The following is an 18849-nucleotide window of genomic DNA, read 5'->3' as shown; positions in this document are numbered from 1 at the left end:
CCTATCCCCTTGACTATTGTCGTCATCTTTGCTTAGATCATTGCGTGATGGCATTAAGGGGGATTATATGAGTAAGTCCTCCTTGTACATTACTCAATAAGTTAAGGCTCGTTTGATGCGTTTATAGATGCTTTAGCCACTTGGGAAATTTCTTTGTGTTGGAATATTCCTTATAAGCATGATTGAATCCGCTCTTGTAGCATGTGCCTCCATAAGGAATCACATTAGGGTTTAGGATGAGATTCAAAGTGCTTGGAGCACTCGGGGGATTTGGTGCCAAGTCTTTGTGAGGGCACTCTGTAATGTAGTGTGACCCTTTTCTTCAAAAGAATTACATTGGTGACCTACGTACCATATTGTTAAGATCTCTTGCTCTTTGTTACACCACAGCCTTGAGCAAAGAGTTATAGTCTATAAGTGAAGCATATTCAGGATGCCCATAGGGATCATAGCCTACATAGCATATTGTTGAGATCTCCCACTCTTTGTTACACCATAGCCTTGAACACAGAGGCATAGTCTATAAATGAAGCCTATTCAAGATATCCATAGGGATCATACTCTTGCTGCTTATGTGGGTCTGTAGGTGAAGCGCTGTAGGTGAAGCCTATTAGGATACCCATAGGGATCATACTATTCCTACTCATATGGGTTTTGATGTTCATAAGACTCATAGCTCTCTTGTTCATGAGTTCATATAACTATAGGTAGAGTCACCAAGTATTCTTATACTAGTGTGTGGTTCTTGGAGGAACCTATTGAGGTGGTAATGCAAGAGGTGGATATGGCAACTGTGGAGGTCTATACATACCTCTTTGTGCGGTAAGGGGTTTTACTAGGTAGCCATTGAAGCTTGTGTTCTGGTAATGTTCATAAGACTCATAGCTCTCTTGTTCTTGAGTTCATATTTCTATAGGCTGAGTCGTCGAGTATTCTTGAACCAGTGTGTGGTTCTTGGAGAAACCTATTGAGGTGGTAATACAAGAGGTGGATATTGCAACTTTGGTGGTCTATACATGCCTCTCTGTGTGGTGAGGGGTTTTACTAGGTTGGCATTGGAGCTTGTGTTCTGGTAATGGTTACCTTAGCATGAGAAGCATATGTTGTGGTGCAAGATGATCTATGTCATGGTTCACATGGCACTAGTAACAAGCACAAAATTGTTGTTGTCTAGGCCTTAGCATCAGACACTTTATACTTGTATGATTTTGGTGGAAAATTACACATACCAAGTTATATCTCTCCATTTTAAATAGGTGTGGGTGTCCTGCTTGTTGCTTGAGGAAGTAGTTGGGGCTGGCCCTGGGTTAGCCTTGCCACTACTAGCCTAGATATTATGCCAACTCTTCCATGCTCATGTCCTTGACTAGGACTATAGCTAGAGCTGGTTGGGCACACCCTTAGTTTGTTAAGGCTGAATGGAATCTCCAAATTGATCAAATTTGGTAGTCATCATCATTGAGATTTGTTTTGCCTAATTGTGAGCCTTTAGGTGTTACCCCTTCTTCAAGCATATCTTCTACATATTCATGTGGTGGCAGTGGAACGTAGGGGAGTGGCTACACAAAACTCTCTATTTCAGGGTTTGGGATTTCTTATCCCATGGGGTGATGTGCAGTTTCCAATGGCACTTGCCCTATGCCTCTAGGTGTAGGCTTATTGTTCCGATTGAGGACACGTTATGTGAATTCCCTTGTGGATCCCTTGGTTTGAGGTAGTCCCACAGATTGGCTCTTTACCCTTCCCCATGGTCCCTATTCCTCCTTCGAATGGACTAGAGATGAAACTTGGTTCCATTAGGTGAAGAAGCTTCTATAATGGGCTCTCATGTGGAAAGTGGGACTCTTGGATCTTGCACTATCTATGCTCGATGTTGGGTGTTTTGCAAAATGCTTGTCCCTAATGTTCAGTAAGAGAGACATGTCCCAATTCACGTAGATGTGGTTTTTGAGCTGCTTGGTCTCATCTCACCTTGGGATAAACCCATCTCAGGAGGATTGACACCAAATGTTCGAAACATTGTGGCATCCGGCATGGTTTGACCACTTCTTGAGAGAGCGAACCTTGAGTTTCCTAGTCCTAGTCCTACTCCTACTCCTTCATTGGAGCTTCGTCCAAAGACATGGCAATTTAATGTTCTTTTTCATGAAGTTTATGGAACTATTTACAGAGCTTATTAGTGATTTTGGGGTTTGGAGGACAGCCAAGCATTGGCTCCTATTTCTAGGGGTTGCATTGTTCCTCCACTCACATCTACATTTAGTTGGCTCATTTCGTCCCAAAGCTCCTCACTTAAGGTGGATCCAAAAGAGTTTTGCTTTTGTTAAGTACTGGGAGTACTTTGTTAAGTACTGGTTATTGCTGGGATCGAAGGCTAGGTGGGTTTGAGGGAGTATAGTTTGATGCAATGTAATCGATTGTATTATAACATTATGGGGGCGTTTTGTTGAGTACTGGTCATTGCTGGGATTGAAGGCTAGGTGGGTTTGAGGAAGTATGGTTTGATGCACTACAATCGATTGTATCATTGTTTTCAACAATTAGTATAGATTGTATTGTCATTTTCAATAATTAGTCTAAATTAGATTCGCACCAAAGGTTTCACTCTAGTGAAACGATCTCTAGTGCTTCCTGAAGCAGGTCTGAAATTGATTTTAGACATGCTTGTTATGGTCAAGCTACAAAAAAATATGATTCTTGTAAAAGTTTTTTTTTTTGGGGGTTTTTGAATCCTTTTTTTAATGTGTTGCTAGGCTCGCGTCTCTAGATTCATGTATGTAGACTCATGTCTCTAGACACATATATAGACTTCCACACCTTTTTTTGGTATGAAATAGGCTTACATGGATTTGGTGAGCTAGATTCACATCACGCGTGGTGGACATATGCCTATAGACTCATGTCTTTGGTCTCATAGATGTAGATTCATGCCTATAGACTCGCTTTTGTAGGCTCATGCATCTTTTGTATGAACTAGGCTCACAGGTTTTATTTTTTTTAAATAAGCCTACCTAGGCACATGCTTGTAGACTCACTTCTGTAGGCTCACGCCTCTTTGTATGAACTAGGCTCACGAATTTTATTTTTATGACTTAGGTATATACTTCTATGAAATAGACCTTGGTGGGCATAGTTGTACATTAATGTCCACATGACAAGATTTTCCCGTGGAAATTGTAGTTAGTAAAGATTGTATAATAGGAAAATCTTAGTTTTATGAAATAGGCCTATGATATGGTTGGTGTGCAATTATTAGGCATAGTTATACATTAATGCCCAAAAAACAAGAATTTTTCTTGAAAGTTGTAGCTGTTAAAGATTGTATGACAGGAAAATCTTCTAAGGAGATGAGTAGGTATGTCCTTACAAGTCTTCGATGTAATAATAATTGGGTTGGTACAATATTAGGTATAACTACCTCTAGACTCATGTCTGTTGACTCACGACTCATAGCTCATATGTCCACAAACTCTCGGCTTATGTGTTTGACTCACGACTCATAGCTCATATGTCCACAAACTCTCGGCTTATGTGTTTGACTCACGTCTTTTTTGTGGGACTGGGATCATGTCTCCTAACTCGAGATTTGGTTTTGCATGGTTTTTAGAGTTTTTTGGACTTGATGGGGGAGGGGGCTGATTAAGATTCTTAATTCTAATTAATGAAGGTTATGCAAGTGATTATGTATTTTTCAATTGTTTTTGGTTAATTTTGCATGCTCTAAGCTACCAATTTTGACAATGCATGTCACGAACACAAATTAACTCTCCCACTCTAATCCACATCTAATAGAGCTTAAAGCTTATGCTTTTGGAATGGATTTCACTCCTAATCACAATTACTAAGCTATTACTCGGCTCAATGCAATGAAATCTAACCCTTGTGGGCTCTAAAATCATGCAAATCTTTTGTAAGAGTAGAGAAGAGAAGAGCTTACAAGTAAGATTCAACAAATACATGCAAGCAATATTTGAGGAGAGAAGACCTTACAAGTAATCTATTGCAAGGGTAGAGGAGATAAGAGCTTACAAGTAATGTATTGCAAGGGAATCATTGTCCATTGCTTAGTGTAAAAAATGGCTTACATACAAGTGATTAGTTTTCACACTAGGCCGACCAAACTTAAAAATGGTACAACCATTTTTTGGGGTCTTAAGTAAGTATGTACATGAAGTCCTTAGACTTTCGTTATTTGACATTAAGATCAAGATAAGGCTCCTTTATATATTCTAGCACCATCTTACAAAATCTTTATTAAAGATAAGTGCCCATTTGAGCAAGTAAGATGGTAAAGTGCCCCTACCACATATTGGGCGGGTGAAACCATGTTAACCTATGAAGTGGTTAACACCATTAATTAAAATTTCTCGTTGTTGTGTAAGTGAGTTTTCTTGATTTATTACCTAATTTGCTTGATATGCTCTCTCTCTCTCTCTCACACACACACACACACAATCTTCATTGCCTTCTCTTTAGGGTAGACATGCTAATAAGGAGGCACTTTCTAAAACAAAATCATGCCCCCCCATTTTATCTCACACGAGAGCACTAGTAAAGAGGCACTTTTTCCCTCTTCAAACGATCAAGTAGTCTGATGTGGGGGTGTACTGCTTGATTTCTCTCTTTCTTTAGTGTTCATAAGCGTCGTTCTTCTCCCCCTTAAGGTGATCTTAAATTGGCACGAGCGTAGGAGTCAATAATTTTCAGAGAGATTAATATAAAAAAATTATCTTGCTTACGCGAATCCAAAAATCAAAACTGTTTTGAAAACAAGTGGGGTTTGAGTCCTCCTTGTATCATAATATGCCATTTTTATGAGGTTCCCCAAGATTTATTCGTTACCTCAATATCCTTATAGGTTAAAAGTAATGTAAGGCCCTTTATTTAGTCTCCTCACATTGTCTCCTTCCTATCTAGACATCCACTCATGTAGCCTCTTCTTCATCCCACCCGCACAAATGCTTACATTCTTTTTGCTCATTTTTCTTTGTTATTTGAAATAAATATGGAAATTTCCAAAACAATTTTTTACAACAAGAGGATGCATAATCTACAATGTTTTCTTATTTGTGTTGGGACAGAAATTGATCCATCCATAGCTGATCCTGCCCAACAATGTATTCACAAGAGTGTAACTTCTCACGAACCCATATTGGGTGTAACCTAGTGTAACTACTTCACGAACCCATATGTGCCACGCGTGTGTGTGTGTGTGTGTGTGTGTGTGTGTGTGTGTGTATGTATAGATAGGCTGCACTAAAATGAGAGAGATAGAGAGATCGCTTTTTAAAGGAAATAATTATTTTTTTGAGAAAATAATTAGAACTAAACATAAGGCGCCACGTGGCTCGAGGACACTACCCAAGTAAAAAGTGGTGGTAGAGTATATAAAAATAGAGCGTCCAAATAAAATATAAATATGAACAAAGAAAGGTAATGGAAAGAACGTGAGAGGTGTGTTCACATGGCGCGCAAGGACACACATCTAAGGCAGGCAGCTAGGCAGCTTTTCTCTTTGTAGGCGTTGATCTCTGGACTTGAACACAGGAACCAGGAAACCCTAATCCTAACCCTAACTATCTGACAGTCTGCCTAACCCTGATCCAAGCCTTTCCCTCAGGGAACCCTAACCCTAACAGTCTTTGTTGCAGAAATCGATTCAGCAGGGCCTTTTGACCATGCAGAGCCCCAACGGCGACGGAGTCCCCAGCACAGAGGAGCAGGAGAAATGGCTCGCTGATGCCCTGGCTCTTGTCCAGCATCATGCCTTCTACATGCACCGAGCTCTGGTATGTCATGCTTTTCTAATTCTCTTCTTAATCTTATGAATCGCATCAGATATCACCAATGGAAGGCTAATGTTAATCAGCTCCGGAATTGAACATCCATGAATAAGGTTCATCTGAGGTAGGGCTGAAACAGAAGGAAATTTATTGCCCCTTGAGTGTTGGTGAATTTAGAGAGTGTAGAGTTATTATCAATGGATACCTGAGTGGGCCCCGACAGGGAATGTGGGGCGAAGAGGTCACATTGCCTTTTGGTTGTCCTGGATGGTGTGGATTGCTGTGTATTAGTCACCGACGGGATTGTGAGGCGCAATGTGGTAAACAGATGCTCAATACTATTATTGTTGTGGTGGAGCAGAAGGTGGGTGGTGACACTGAAGTAACAGATCTATGCCGGTCATTTAGGTTCCCATGGTCTCGAACAGCAAAGTATGGAGATTTAGAAACATAGTCTTAGAGTTTATTTTACAGATGTTAACAAGTTATGGTTGTGCATGATCTCTTGGCCCAGTTAAGGGCCCGATTCAACCACAGTAGGACTCAGTATTGGCCTGAGGCTAGGCTGTATTGAGTGTCTGCTGAGAAAGTTGCAGCGCAAATGCCCCAAGATCCTGTGCCTGAATGGGCTGGTGTGTAACATAGCTCACCCTTGTACTCAAGGGAGACATGAGGCAGCTGATGCTGCCTTAGTTTTGCCAGGAACATACTATAGTCGATTTTTACACTATGTAAACATTTTTGGTGAGTTTCCTAGGGAGTTTTGGTACTCTTATTTTATTATAGATTGGGACTCAAGTGCAGCAAAGCACAAGACTTCACATGTGTAATGCAAATTTTTGTTTTCAAAGAGAGGAGGGTTGGCTTTCAAACCTTGGTTTCTATGATTTTAAGGTGCTCATCCATGGGATGTCATTTGGGGACAACCACATGTTATAAGCTTTTAGCTATAACTAGCCCCTTCCTATTATTTATTGACCCACAGCTAGTCTAGACCTCATCTTGCTAGCACCGTTAGCGTACACGTGAACCCTCGAGGTATCCACATCTTGCTAAGCCTTAACCTGGACACACTTTCTTATGCCATCAATGCGTATTAAACATTAAACATGGCCACAACCACTTAACCACAATCCATAAAGAACTTGCACAATAGACACAACACTAGAGTCAGAATGGGTTGACCCCCCTCAAAAGGTAATTACAAGCTCTAGGGGTTTTCCTAGATTTGGGCAAAATTGGATTATCCACATACAATACCATTTCATCATAATCATATACAATGAATCCATAAATCCCGGTTCTTAAAACTTGGCAATATCGTGTGCGGGTTCTCATTCTTCCCTTCAATGCACATAGGCCAGCATTTGCCAATAATCGTCTTGGTTCCACTTAAATACATGTGAATACGCATGGTATTAACCATGTGAACATATTTAAGCCCCCAAAACTCATAAAATTTACCCAGTAATGCACGCAAATAAAAGACATGTAGCCAAGCACGAATGAGTGCGTGTTCCAGATGGTAAATCATCTATTTCATACTTATAATTTAAATGTGCTAGGGGTAGCTAAACCGTGCACCCATCATTTGACTCAATAACCTTGCTCCATCACATGAGTACCGCTTGAACAAAATATGCTAACCCTTATGATATCAGAAATGTCTGCATATAAGGAAAAGCATTTTAGCATTTTGTCATATGTATCTTCAGAGACAAGTGTTCTTGTCATGTATCGTTAGAGACAAATATTTTTGCCATGTGTATCCCTCATAAACAATCTTGTCATTTCATCTGGTTCCAGAAGGATCCATTAGTATACATTCGCAAGCCCAAGACGTTGGTATAGTGGTCTTCTACAGGCCTATGTCAAAGCTTTTCAGTTGAGCACAACTCATTAGAAACCGGGGGAATGTCACCAATTGTAGCTTCTTCTTGATAGTCCCAGAGAAAATCTGCAATAATAGCATCAGCATGTAACAGCACAAACTTTTGTAAATAATCCTCTTTTGTGGATAGGGCATTGACTTCTGAATCAGAAGTCTCCTGTGTGACCACTAGGACGGACTCATCCTGCTCCTCCTGTGAAGATGAAAGAATAGGGGGATCATAGACGGCAAGAAAAGCAATCTTGGCATGAGACTTCGTACTCTCCTCTGTTGTTGAAGTATTTGAGCCATCTGTCGTTGGTGAAGTATCTGAGCCATCGGAGGAGGAATTCTACTTTGCTTTAGCTTTGACTTTAGCTTTGCGGGAAGCAGCCTGTCGGGCAAAACATTTGGCCTCGGAATGACCAAGTCGGCCACAAAACTCACAAGAATCCTTCATCTTGGAACCCTTGATGCTATTAGTGTTGGGTAGGAGGGTAGCTAGCACGCACGCACACTCACACACAAGCTCAAGCACAGAGAAACGTGAGTGCTGGAAAAGATGTACTCGATGATGAAAATGAAAGTACAATATGAGAGTACTAAAAAGCCTAGAGCTAAGTGCCCAACACACAAGAGTGTGTTCACACGGGGAAATAACCTGTGTCCAGCCATAGAGAAAAAGTGCCCGTGAGTAAGCTGGGTTCACACTTGAACTAGCCGAGAGTGGCCAGGTGGACATGACCAACAAACCCCCCTCAAGTGAATGGTGTGAACGGGTAGCAGGGTGATAAAGCTGTGAATGCTGCCGTGCACTATGCTCCACAGGAAGAGTGATCAAGAGAGATCACGATGGCGAAGATGAACTGCAGTGCCAATGGGAAAAGCAAGCACTATATGACGGGGAAGATGAGAAACCCCAATGTCATAGTGCTAAAGCTAGAGCATAGGTGTTATGACCCTGTCTTTTTCTCTTGACAGTATGCAAGTGTGCACGGGGACATGGTGGACAGTGTGAATGGCATCAGCTTGGGGCAATAGCTTCAAGGACAGATTCATTTATAAAGACCTTTTCTTTCATAACCCCATGTGCAAGTGGGGGACAAAGGATTTAAAGGTTTAAAAACCAATCCCTTTTTATTTTGGGATAAATCGTGGCCCTTGGAGGGGCTATGTTATTTTTTTGGGAGACCCTTTTTATGGAGAAAAGTGGGGCTGCAGCATATATGTGCTTTTCTTGGCGGGCAGGGAAAAAAGCTTCACGTGTGTGCGTTTTTCTCTTGGAGGGGCTGACAGGCTGAAGCTGCGGCACATGTTCTCTCTCTCTCTCTCCCTCTTTCGCTTGGCACATGGAGGACTGGACTGCATGCTGAGGGGGCACACACGCTTATGGAGGGGCTGGTGGCTGCAGAGAGGCTTCTTTCTTGGTGAAAAGCAGGCGGGGCAGAACAGCACGTACACGCCTTCTTCTTCTCTCTTATGAGGGGGCTGGCGGGCTGGGCTGCAGGAAAAGGAGAGCTGAGCAGGGACCGCAGAGTCCAGCTGGATAGCAGGCTCATCCACGGGCTTCTCTCTCCCTCTCTTGCTACAAGTCGGGTAGCAGCACACACAGGGCCCTTTTTTTTTGTGCAACAGACTGGCGGGCTGAACTGCCATGTCTCTCTCTCTCTCTCTCTCTCTCTCTCTCTCTCTCTTGCTAGGAAGCGGGGCTAGATTGAGCACGCTTTCTCTCTCTTTGAGGACTGGCAGGGCTGGACAGCAGGGAGCGTCGGGTTGGACAGCAGCCTTGCCCATGCGCTTCTCTCTCTCTCTCTTGGGAGGAGGGGTTTGGCAGCTTGGAGAGTGGATTCTAGGGACTGTTTATGGGCTGTTTTGGTTGGCCGCAAGTACAGGTCACTTGGATGTGTTTCTTGGCATGGAAGTGATGCAAGCTCGCATGGGTGCATGTTCATAGAGTAGATTGCTTTCATCCTGCTTGAAAGGAATAGAGGGACCTACAGTTGTGGTCATATCTATGTTTCCAGATGTTTCATGAGGAAACAGGTCATTGGATGTATGCCGTTGTTGGCACTGTCTTTGAATGGTGCTGTGTATGGTTTTGTGTGGAAATAGGATGGAGGTTTCAAGGGGAAAACATGCCTAAGGGTTTCATGTGGAAACAGGTCGTAGGTTTCTCGAGGAAACATGTTTATGGTTTCTCCAGGAGATAGGTCACATGTAGGCAATGGATATAGGGATTGACACATGTTGTATAGCCTTGTTGCTAATTGGACAGGGCTCGGGAAATCCATGGCTGAGATGGATAGTACTCTTGGAAGGCAGAGAGGGTTGGTACAGGTGTGTCGCTTGTATGGTATGCTATGCTGTGATTCGAGTTCTCTTTTGGGAAACAGTTTGGAGTCGTCGTCGTGATGCAGGAGCACTGGATGTGTTAGGGTGTGATGCTGTTCATAGGGTGAGAGGCTATGGATGGTTGTGGCAGCCCTGATCATGGGAGAAAGCTTCTGTATGCAGTCTCAATGTGTGGGAGTCTTTTGATGTGAATAATGGTTGGACTTGTTTGTGGATGCGGAGTGGACATGAAGCCATGATGCAGGGTCTTTGCAGGTTTCAGGAGTTCTACTGTGACGGCTGAGTTTCCAGTCTTATTGAAATCATAGCTCTCTTATAATTAATTAAAGAAATATTGCAAGGGGTGTCACTGCGTTTTGGGGCCATTCGGTGTCCGTGTATTGTTTGCAGGAGCACTCTAGCTCCCCTTGTTTGTTTTCCTTTCCTTGGTCCTCAAAGGTGTTGAAGTGTTTTGTGTGCAAGTTTGTTTTTGCACTGCTCTTTGGTTTTGCTTGAAGACTGCGGTTTACAATAGGAGTACATAAATGCATCACTTGAAATGCATGTCAAAGATCATGTGGACATCAACTGCATCAAATCAAGAGGCATCGCATAAGCCGCATTAGGAGGAGGTGTGTTATAAAATCCTCCAGTAAGGAAAGTAAATATAACACCCCCCTCAAGGTAAGCATCCAAATTGCCAAACTGAATTGCATGTAATCCACATCAATGACAACAAGAGAGCAAAGCATAGCTCTGTAACGGCACCAGTGATAAGCATAAGAAAATGTAGCAGATATACGCATGTGTAAAGGCAATAGGATCTAGAAGTCATGCTTGTGAGACGTGCAATGTAAGCTGCAAGAGGTAAACTCATCAATGGAGGGACCGATGAGGAAAAAATCAGCAATGGTAGGGCTGATAAAAATAAAAATTCAGCAATGGGGGAAAGCTGAAAATCGGGAGAAAAAATGGAGGCTCGGGGCGGGCATCAGCCAATGCTATGAGAGGATGGGTAAACTCTAGTCTCTCAGCAATGCCATGATCAATGGCATGTATGGTGCTAGCCTGAAGTGCATGTAATCCACATCAATGACAACAAGAGATCAAAGCATAGCTCTGTAACGGCACCAATGATAAGCATAAGAAGATGTAGCAGATATATGCATGTGTAAAGGCAACAGGATCCAGAAGTCATGTCTGTGAGACATGCAATGTAAGCTGCAAGAGGTAAACTCATCAATGGAGGGTCTGATGAGGAAAAAATCAGCAATGGTAGGGCTGATAAAAATAAAAAATTTAGCAATGGGGGAAAGCCGAAAATCAGGAGAAAAAGTGGGGGCTCAGGGCGGGCATCAGCCAATGCTATGAGAGGATGGGTAAACTCTCAGCGATGCCATGATTAGTGGCATGTATGACAAGTGTAAAGATGCATAATCCCACACAATGAATAATATATATGTGACATGTCAAAACCATGAGGGCAAGCCAACACTGGCCATGGGTGTAGAAGGCACTCCCAGTAAACATCACATGTGAGAGTGACAATGTCAACATTGTAGAAACAATCCCGCTGCAAGGAAAAGCAGCATAAAAGGCATCTCCAGTAGACATCACATAAGAGAAAGTGTCTAGCATAGACAAGCATAAGGGTCAACAAGAATAAGTGACCATGAGGCATCACCAACTGCATGTGGGCAAGTAAAATCCCAATTATTTGTAAGTTCAGATTCATTTGGCCTTATGAGGGTATATAGTCATCTGTCAAGACCTCATCAATGTCGATGAGTTGCTCTCGAAGGTCTTTCTCATGCGTAAGGTACTGATTGTCACCTTCAAGCATGCGGTTAGTCTCAAGCTTGCCCCGAAGGTAAGCTACATGAGCCTCATTGTGACTTGAATACAACTCCACCAAGGTATCCCAAGCACCCTTAGCAGTGGTGCAAGTACGAATATGTGGAATGATGTGTCTGCGGCACGAGAGAGCAATTAATGCATGGGCCTTAGCATCCCTAGCATCCCAAGTATGCTGCTGCTGGGTAGGAGGACGAGAAGGTTGACTTGCAAGAGGGTGAGTGGGAATCACTTCACCTTTCGTTGGAGTAGGTGCGAGGGGACGCCCCTGAGTGCCATCCACATATAGCCATACATTCTTGGCAACCAGTACTACATGACGCATTATATAAGCCCACATAGGGTAGTTATCCCCATTGAGCTTGTCCTCTTGAGGCAGCATGCCAAAGAGGTCATTGTTACTGTTGGCCATGACAACACAGCAAAAGAGATCTGTCATAGGTCACCACAAGAGTAGGCAATGCCCAACAAAACTGTAAGAATGCGGGAGAGAAATAGCAAGAAAATCAATGGACTAAAAGGGAACTCCTTCACCACAAGAAATACATATGCATGTCCCAAATTTGCAAGTAAATCAATGGACTAAAAGGGAACTCCCTTCACCACAAGAAATACATATGCATGTCCGAAATTTGCAAGTGTATTGCACGATAATGCAAATTTGTCAAAATGTCCACAATGGCATACATATACTGCAGCTTGTAACACCCAAAATGCTTGCAAATGTCTATAATAGACCTTCAAATAGTGTCAATTTCTGCAAAATCCCCAAATTTTTAGTGCATTGATGCACCAAATCTGATGAAATCAATGCCAATGTGTGCCAATGTTGCAATTTTAGGCTCAATGGTGAAAAGCCCCAAATTTTAACGAACAAAATGTGCAATTTCAGGTCAAAATCTGTCAAATCCCACAAACTTGTAAACCTGTATGGGCTGAAATTTTGTGAAAAATTTCAGATGCCCTAAATTTTACAGTGTCAGGTACACTTGTAGGACGAACAACAGGGTCAGATCTGTACACTGTCAGCTACGCGGATGCTCGGCAGGTACAGTACGGCTGCAGCTGTAGATCTGCGCAAGGCAGCAAGGTGGCACTATGCAGAAGCTGTAGGGCGGCGCAGGTCGGCCGTTGGGCGGCAGAGGGCGGCAATTGCAGGTCGTTGGCGGCGCAGGGCACTAGCTGGGCGGCACAGGGTAGCGGCCGCAGGTCGTTGGCGGCGCACAACAAGAAGTTGGAGGGTAGCGCTTACGAGCTGAAGGGGGTGAGTGTTCTTGCGTACAATAGGTTGAAGCAAGAGCAGAGGGCAGCCGGAGGAAACCCTAACTAGAGTGCAGTCGGAGGAAACCCTAACCCGCTCTGATACCAATGTTGGGTAGGAGGGTAGCTAGCTTGCGCGCGCGCGCGCACACACACACACACACACACACACAAGCTCAAGCACAGAGAAACGTAAGTGCTGGAAAAGATGTACTCGATGATGAAAATGAAAGTACAATATGAGAGTACTAAAAAGCCTAGAGCTAAGTGCCCAACACACAAGAGTGTGTTCACACGGGGAAAAAACCTGTGTCTAGCCGCCATAGGGAAAAAGTTCCCGTAAGTAAGCTAGGTTCACACCCGAACTAGCGGGGAGTGGCCGGGTGGCCATGACCAACAATTAGAATTGTCAGAATCGTTGTCATCGGAAGATGACTTTGTGGTGACTTTCTGCTTGTTGCTGCTGTTGCCACCACGGCCACCTTTGGTCCTGCCCTTGTCTTGGGTAAGAAATGCAAATTTTGGCTTCCCTTTGCCTCTCATCAAGCACTTATGATGTAAATAGCTCAAGACCTCCTCAAAAGAGGGGAGAGGTTTACGAAAATATATGGTATCTTTGAAAGCATCAAAGGAAGAAGGAAGTTTACCTAGTAACTTGTGGATGGGGTTATTGATAGCGCTCCCAAATTCTTCAAGTTGTCGTTTAAGCCGAGAGAACTCCCCAATCTTCTCAGTGATATTGTCAGAATCACTGATCGTCAACTTCTCAAGGTTCGCTTCCAACTTAGCAATCTTTACGAAGGAAACACGACCATACCTCCTTTGAATCTCTATCCATATGTGCCGTGCATTGCTCCTAGAAGAGATGAACTGAGCATTAATGGTGGGAGTCATGCAATGTGTGAACGAGCATCCAACTATCCTTGAAACGCTGGATCCACCAACGAAGGTGTAGAAATAGAAATCCATACAGCAGTACTCTTAAGACTTGGGGAGGAGCATAGATACTGTAGAAGAGGAGAACCAAGAGAAGTGGTGGGGTGGGTAAATGGCAGTGGATACAAGAAAGAAGAAGAAGTAGTGGGTAAGGTGAAACCGGCCTTCAGAAATTTGACGGGCAGTGAAACAAACACTTGCACACAAAACACTTCATCACCCATGGGGACCTGGAAAAGGAAACAAACACAGGGAGCTAGAGTGCTCCTGCAAATAGTACAAGGACACCAATTGGCCCCAAAACACAGTGGCGCCCCTTGCGGTATTTCTTTACTTGATCAAAATTTGAGTACAAAGTACAACTTGTAGAATCCTCCACCAATAGGATCCCTTATAGTTTCACCCAGGACTTCCAAATGAGAACTCTCGTTATTACAGCACAACATACCATAGAGAAGGCACACCTGTACAACACCTCCTTGCTTGAAAAGGTCTTCTCCATCTCTACCATGGATCCCTCAAACCCTTTCCCAAACAGCAGTAGGGCTATACCAAACCATATGTCCTTCCCTATAGCCACAACTTGCATGTAACCTCGAGAAAACTACAACGTGTTCACATGAATCCAAAGACATGTTTTCCATATGAAACCAAAGACCTGTATCCGATAAACCAAAGGCCTGTATCCCATAAACCATAGGCCTGCTTCCTCGTAACCAAAGTCCTGTTTCCTCTCGAAAACCAATGTCCTGTTTCCATGACAGATATACCATCCAATCATGGTGCCAAAGCCAGGGTTGTTTTCCATAGCAATAACCTGTGCTTTTTCCATAACCCAGAGAGAGAGAAAGAGAAAAGCCTATCTCTATTCTCCTTCAAAAGTATCTAGCAGCCTCCCAACACCATTGAGACTACCAAGAGACACCGTGTAGCCCAGTATGGCATGGCCTGCTTCCTCAAGTCTAACAACCGCACGCTGCACTCCACCCATGTTGCAGGGGTACAGCCGGCTGCCAAGAAGTCAGGCGCGCTTGGTGTGGGCACCCTCGCCGTTAGAAGACGCCGCTTCCCTCACTCCTCGCTCACTGGCAACCCCATGCTTTGTCTCCTTTTAAAAGAGAGAGATAGTCACCCTCAAGCTTCGAGCTATGGTGTGGCTGAGTGTTGCGTGATGGCTGTATGGGCTTGCTGTGCGCTCATGGCTGCTCTCAGATTCTGCGCCTGTTCGCTGCTGTATGGTCGCCCGCCTGGCTGCTTCCACATACGCAGCCCAACAGAGGCACCACACAAAAGCTCGAACGCCCACAGCACAGAGCCGCCACAACAGCAGCCCACGTGCGCTTCTTGTCTTGCAGACCTGCGAGGCGCCTGAGAACGAGAGAGATTCAAATCGTGAACGTCAAGGTGATGCGCCACTCCACCACATGACTCCACGACCCACGAATTTTGCCACCCTGCGCCTTTTTTTAAAGATGCGATTCTCTTCGCTTTTCTCCAAAAAGCCAAAAGCAAAGTAGCAAAAACACAAACTTCCAAAAATAATAATATTTTGAGTCATCAAAGGTTATAAAACCTTATAAACTCAAAATCCCTTTTTGTCCCTTTCACACTTGGGCTGTCCATACATGGGTTCCCTTCTCAATTTCAAACCAATGCCATTCACATTGTCCATCCCGTGCCCATGCCCACTTGCTTGTTGTCGAGAGAAAAACACAGGGTCGTAACATACCCCCCTCTTGAAAAATAGCAAGCGTCCTCGATTGCACTCAATAACACAGTAAGGCATCGTATGAGCAAAGATTCCCCATATGACAAAAGCAATACCCCTTCAGTGCATCTGGGTTATGAAACAATCATCCTGGACAATAAGGCCACACCGTCACGTCAAAGTGACAAACAACTCTTGCTTGTTCCTTCAGAACTTGCAGCAAAAGTCTAAAACCAAGTGGAAACACGTAACCTGTGTTAGCCAAAAACAAATCGATGTATCATTCTACATATGACAAACATATGCACGACACATATATGCATTCGCAAACAATATGCTCCTCAAGAGTCTCTACCTACTCTAAAGTAACAGTCTAAGGGCTGCTCGCAAGCCTTACACCCATGGACATCCCGCAAGAGTCACGACTGGTGGTACAACATGAGCATATGAAAGCATTCAATAACTCAAAATCCCTTCTTGTCCCTCTCACACTTGGGCCGGCCATACATGGGTTCCCTTCTCAATTTCAAACCAATGCCATTCACACTGTCCATCCCGTGCCCGTGCCCACCTGCTTGTTGTGCAGAGAAAAACACAGGGTCGTAACCTAAGGGGACAGGGCACAGGAATTTGGGTAGAGGGAATATGTATGTGTGAAGAGGACACATGTGTACTGTGAGTAGGGGAAGAGAAGAGAATCCCCAAGAGGGGAGAATGGTGATCTCTAGAAGCCATCATCTCCAAGAGCCCAAACCTCCTTTAGAAAGACTAGAAGATAGGGTGGGTTGGAGGGAACCAGAAAGAGAAGAGAATAGAATGACTCTCCAGTGGTAAAGGCTGTAAAGCAGCTCTGTAGGAAGAAAAACGTAGCACTTGAGGCAGTCTCCAGTGAAAATGCAGCTCCACAGGAAAAAACATAGGTTACTGATGAAAAACGCAGCAAGTGCACAGCTCCTATATGCTGTAAACAGTCAACAGCAGCATGGGAAAAAGAACGCAGGTCCTTGTAGATGTTTCCCACTTTGATACCATGAAAGAATGGGTACTATGCAATGATACCCACAAAGAACTGCTGCAGAAGCTGAAACAGTGTGTATGGACAGCAAGCATAAAAAGAGAAAAGAAGATCCCATAGACACACACACATTGAACTGGACACATGGCACACTTAGCCTATGCACACATAGGGGGTGTTACTGTCAGAATACACAGCGGAGATGAAGGCAAAATCTGGAAACAGAAGAGCAAGTGCAGAAAAAGAGAGCAATGGAGAGAGAGGCGTGTAACTCTACTATATATACACAAGAAGAATCCCGAATACAAGACAAAATGGCAAGAGGGCAGTGGGGCCATTTTATATGGCCACCAGACTGTAGTTGGCCTGCATCAGAGGCAGCCGACAGGCCCTGAAGCTCCACGACCAGCCACAACCACTAGTCGGCCAGCTGTCATGAGTCGGCCAGAACAGTGACCAGTCGGGTAATACCTGAGAACTCCAGCCACCACATGGCAGCCACCCAAGCCATAGAAAAATGGGAAAAATGTGGGGAAAACTACGGGGAGTGAGGAAAAATGGGAAAAATGTGGGGAAAACTACGGGGAGTGAGGAAAAATGAGAACAACAACTACAAGGGCGGGCACACCCACAACAAAGGCCCTGGTGTCCATATAAAGATAGGAGATGACTTCTAACACCCCCTCTCAGCTCCTGGCTTTGAAACCAACCAGAGGGAGCTCGGGTGCCGCCTGAGCAAATCCTGAGATAGCGACTTCGTAAAGAGGTCCACCGTACTGTCCTCCGTCGAACAGAACTCTAGCAAGATGTCATCAGCAAAACGAACTGTTCACGAACAAAGTGCCTCTGGATGACCGTGGGTTCCTCCAGTGGAAGCCTTATCTTGCCATGCAACCTCTGCAACCTCACTACCTCTGCAACCTCACTACCTCACAAGCAGCATCACAAGCAGCCCGGTACTCTGCCTCTGTCGACTACAAGGCAAAGATGACTGCCTCTTACTGCTCCATAAAACTGCTCCTGGGCTTGAAGTAGATCTCCTCATGTCTCGATCTCCTCCCCAATCTGAGTCACTCCAACCGTGGAGTCGGACTCCATCCATCAATCCCCCTCCTGTGTAAAAGAGTCCATGATCCTTCGCATGCCGCAAAAACCACAAGATACGCAATCCTGTCTCCCAAAGAATCATCTGCAACCATGAGCTCAACTGCCTCATCAAGAAGCTCCCGTCCAATTTGGTATCCATCAACCAAATCAATGAACCATTCTGCTTCCAAGTCAAAGAGGCATCACATTGCTCACAAGGATCAACACCTGTTACTACGGTGGGAAGCCAAGTCTTGGAAACCTGCTGAAGACCACGCAAGGCCTTCTGAAATCTGTCAACCACCCCCTTTGAATCCGGAACCACAAAGCCTGGAGAATCCACCTCCTTCTGCAAGTAATCAACTGCCACCTGCATGGCTTTTCGAGAGGTCCCCGTGGAAAGAACATCCTCATTACAGGAGTTTCTTTGTCCCGAATACTACAAGACATCAGAGCATAAGTTACCTGTTCAGTTTCCTCTGATTGACGAACACAAGAACCACCAACATCAGTACTAGAAAGTTCCTGCCAACTGCTGCCATCAACTGGCAAGCTTTTCTATCTGGTCCCGGAAAGCCTACACTTGCAGCGTATCCACACGTAAGTGGCTATTACCAGACTGCCACTCATCACAAACCTGAGGACTTGGGAGAGAAAGTGTTGAAAGCTTGTAAACTCCATTCTCCACTCCGCCTTCCCAGACTACCTGGCCTGTTGCCTTGTCCCGGAGAGCAACAAAATGCTCATCAAACTCCACCCGTACGCTAGTCTTGCAAACGTGATGCACTGACAACAGATGAAAACCAAGTGACGGAACATACAACACATGGGAGGAATGCTTCCCCCCTCTGCCATCGGGAACTATCTCCAACTTGCCCTCACTGTGAACTGGGATAGTGGATGTATCCCCAGTAAGAATGTGACCAGAATACCTGCAGAGATCCTGTAAAGCCGAACGGGAAGGAGTCGTGTGCCTGGAAGCACCATCGTCTAGAGCCGAGCCTGC

At 44.3% G+C, this 18849-nt stretch overlaps 1 protein-coding gene across 1 annotated transcript in view; it reads left to right on the top strand.

The window, feature by feature from the left end:
- Positions 1-5385: 5385 nt before the first annotated feature.
- The window catches only part of LOC147629941 (vacuolar protein sorting-associated protein 35B-like), a 52490-nt gene continuing 39026 nt past the window's right edge, over positions 5386-18849 (top strand). The window contains exon 1 of the mRNA XM_086811471.1: positions 5386-5789. Within this exon, the coding sequence (XP_086667597.1) occupies positions 5679-5789 (111 nt within the window). The 5' untranslated portion in view covers positions 5386-5678. The remainder of the gene's footprint in view (positions 5790-18849) is intronic.

This window comes from Cibotium barometz, chromosome 17, assembly GCF_041138505.1.
Source record: "Cibotium barometz isolate CiBa-2024 chromosome 17, ASM4113850v1, whole genome shotgun sequence".
NCBI classification, from domain to species: Eukaryota; Viridiplantae; Streptophyta; class Polypodiopsida; order Cyatheales; family Cibotiaceae; genus Cibotium; species Cibotium barometz.
Note: the sequence above shows the minus strand (reverse complement) of the source record. Positions and strands in the feature narration are given on the sequence as shown.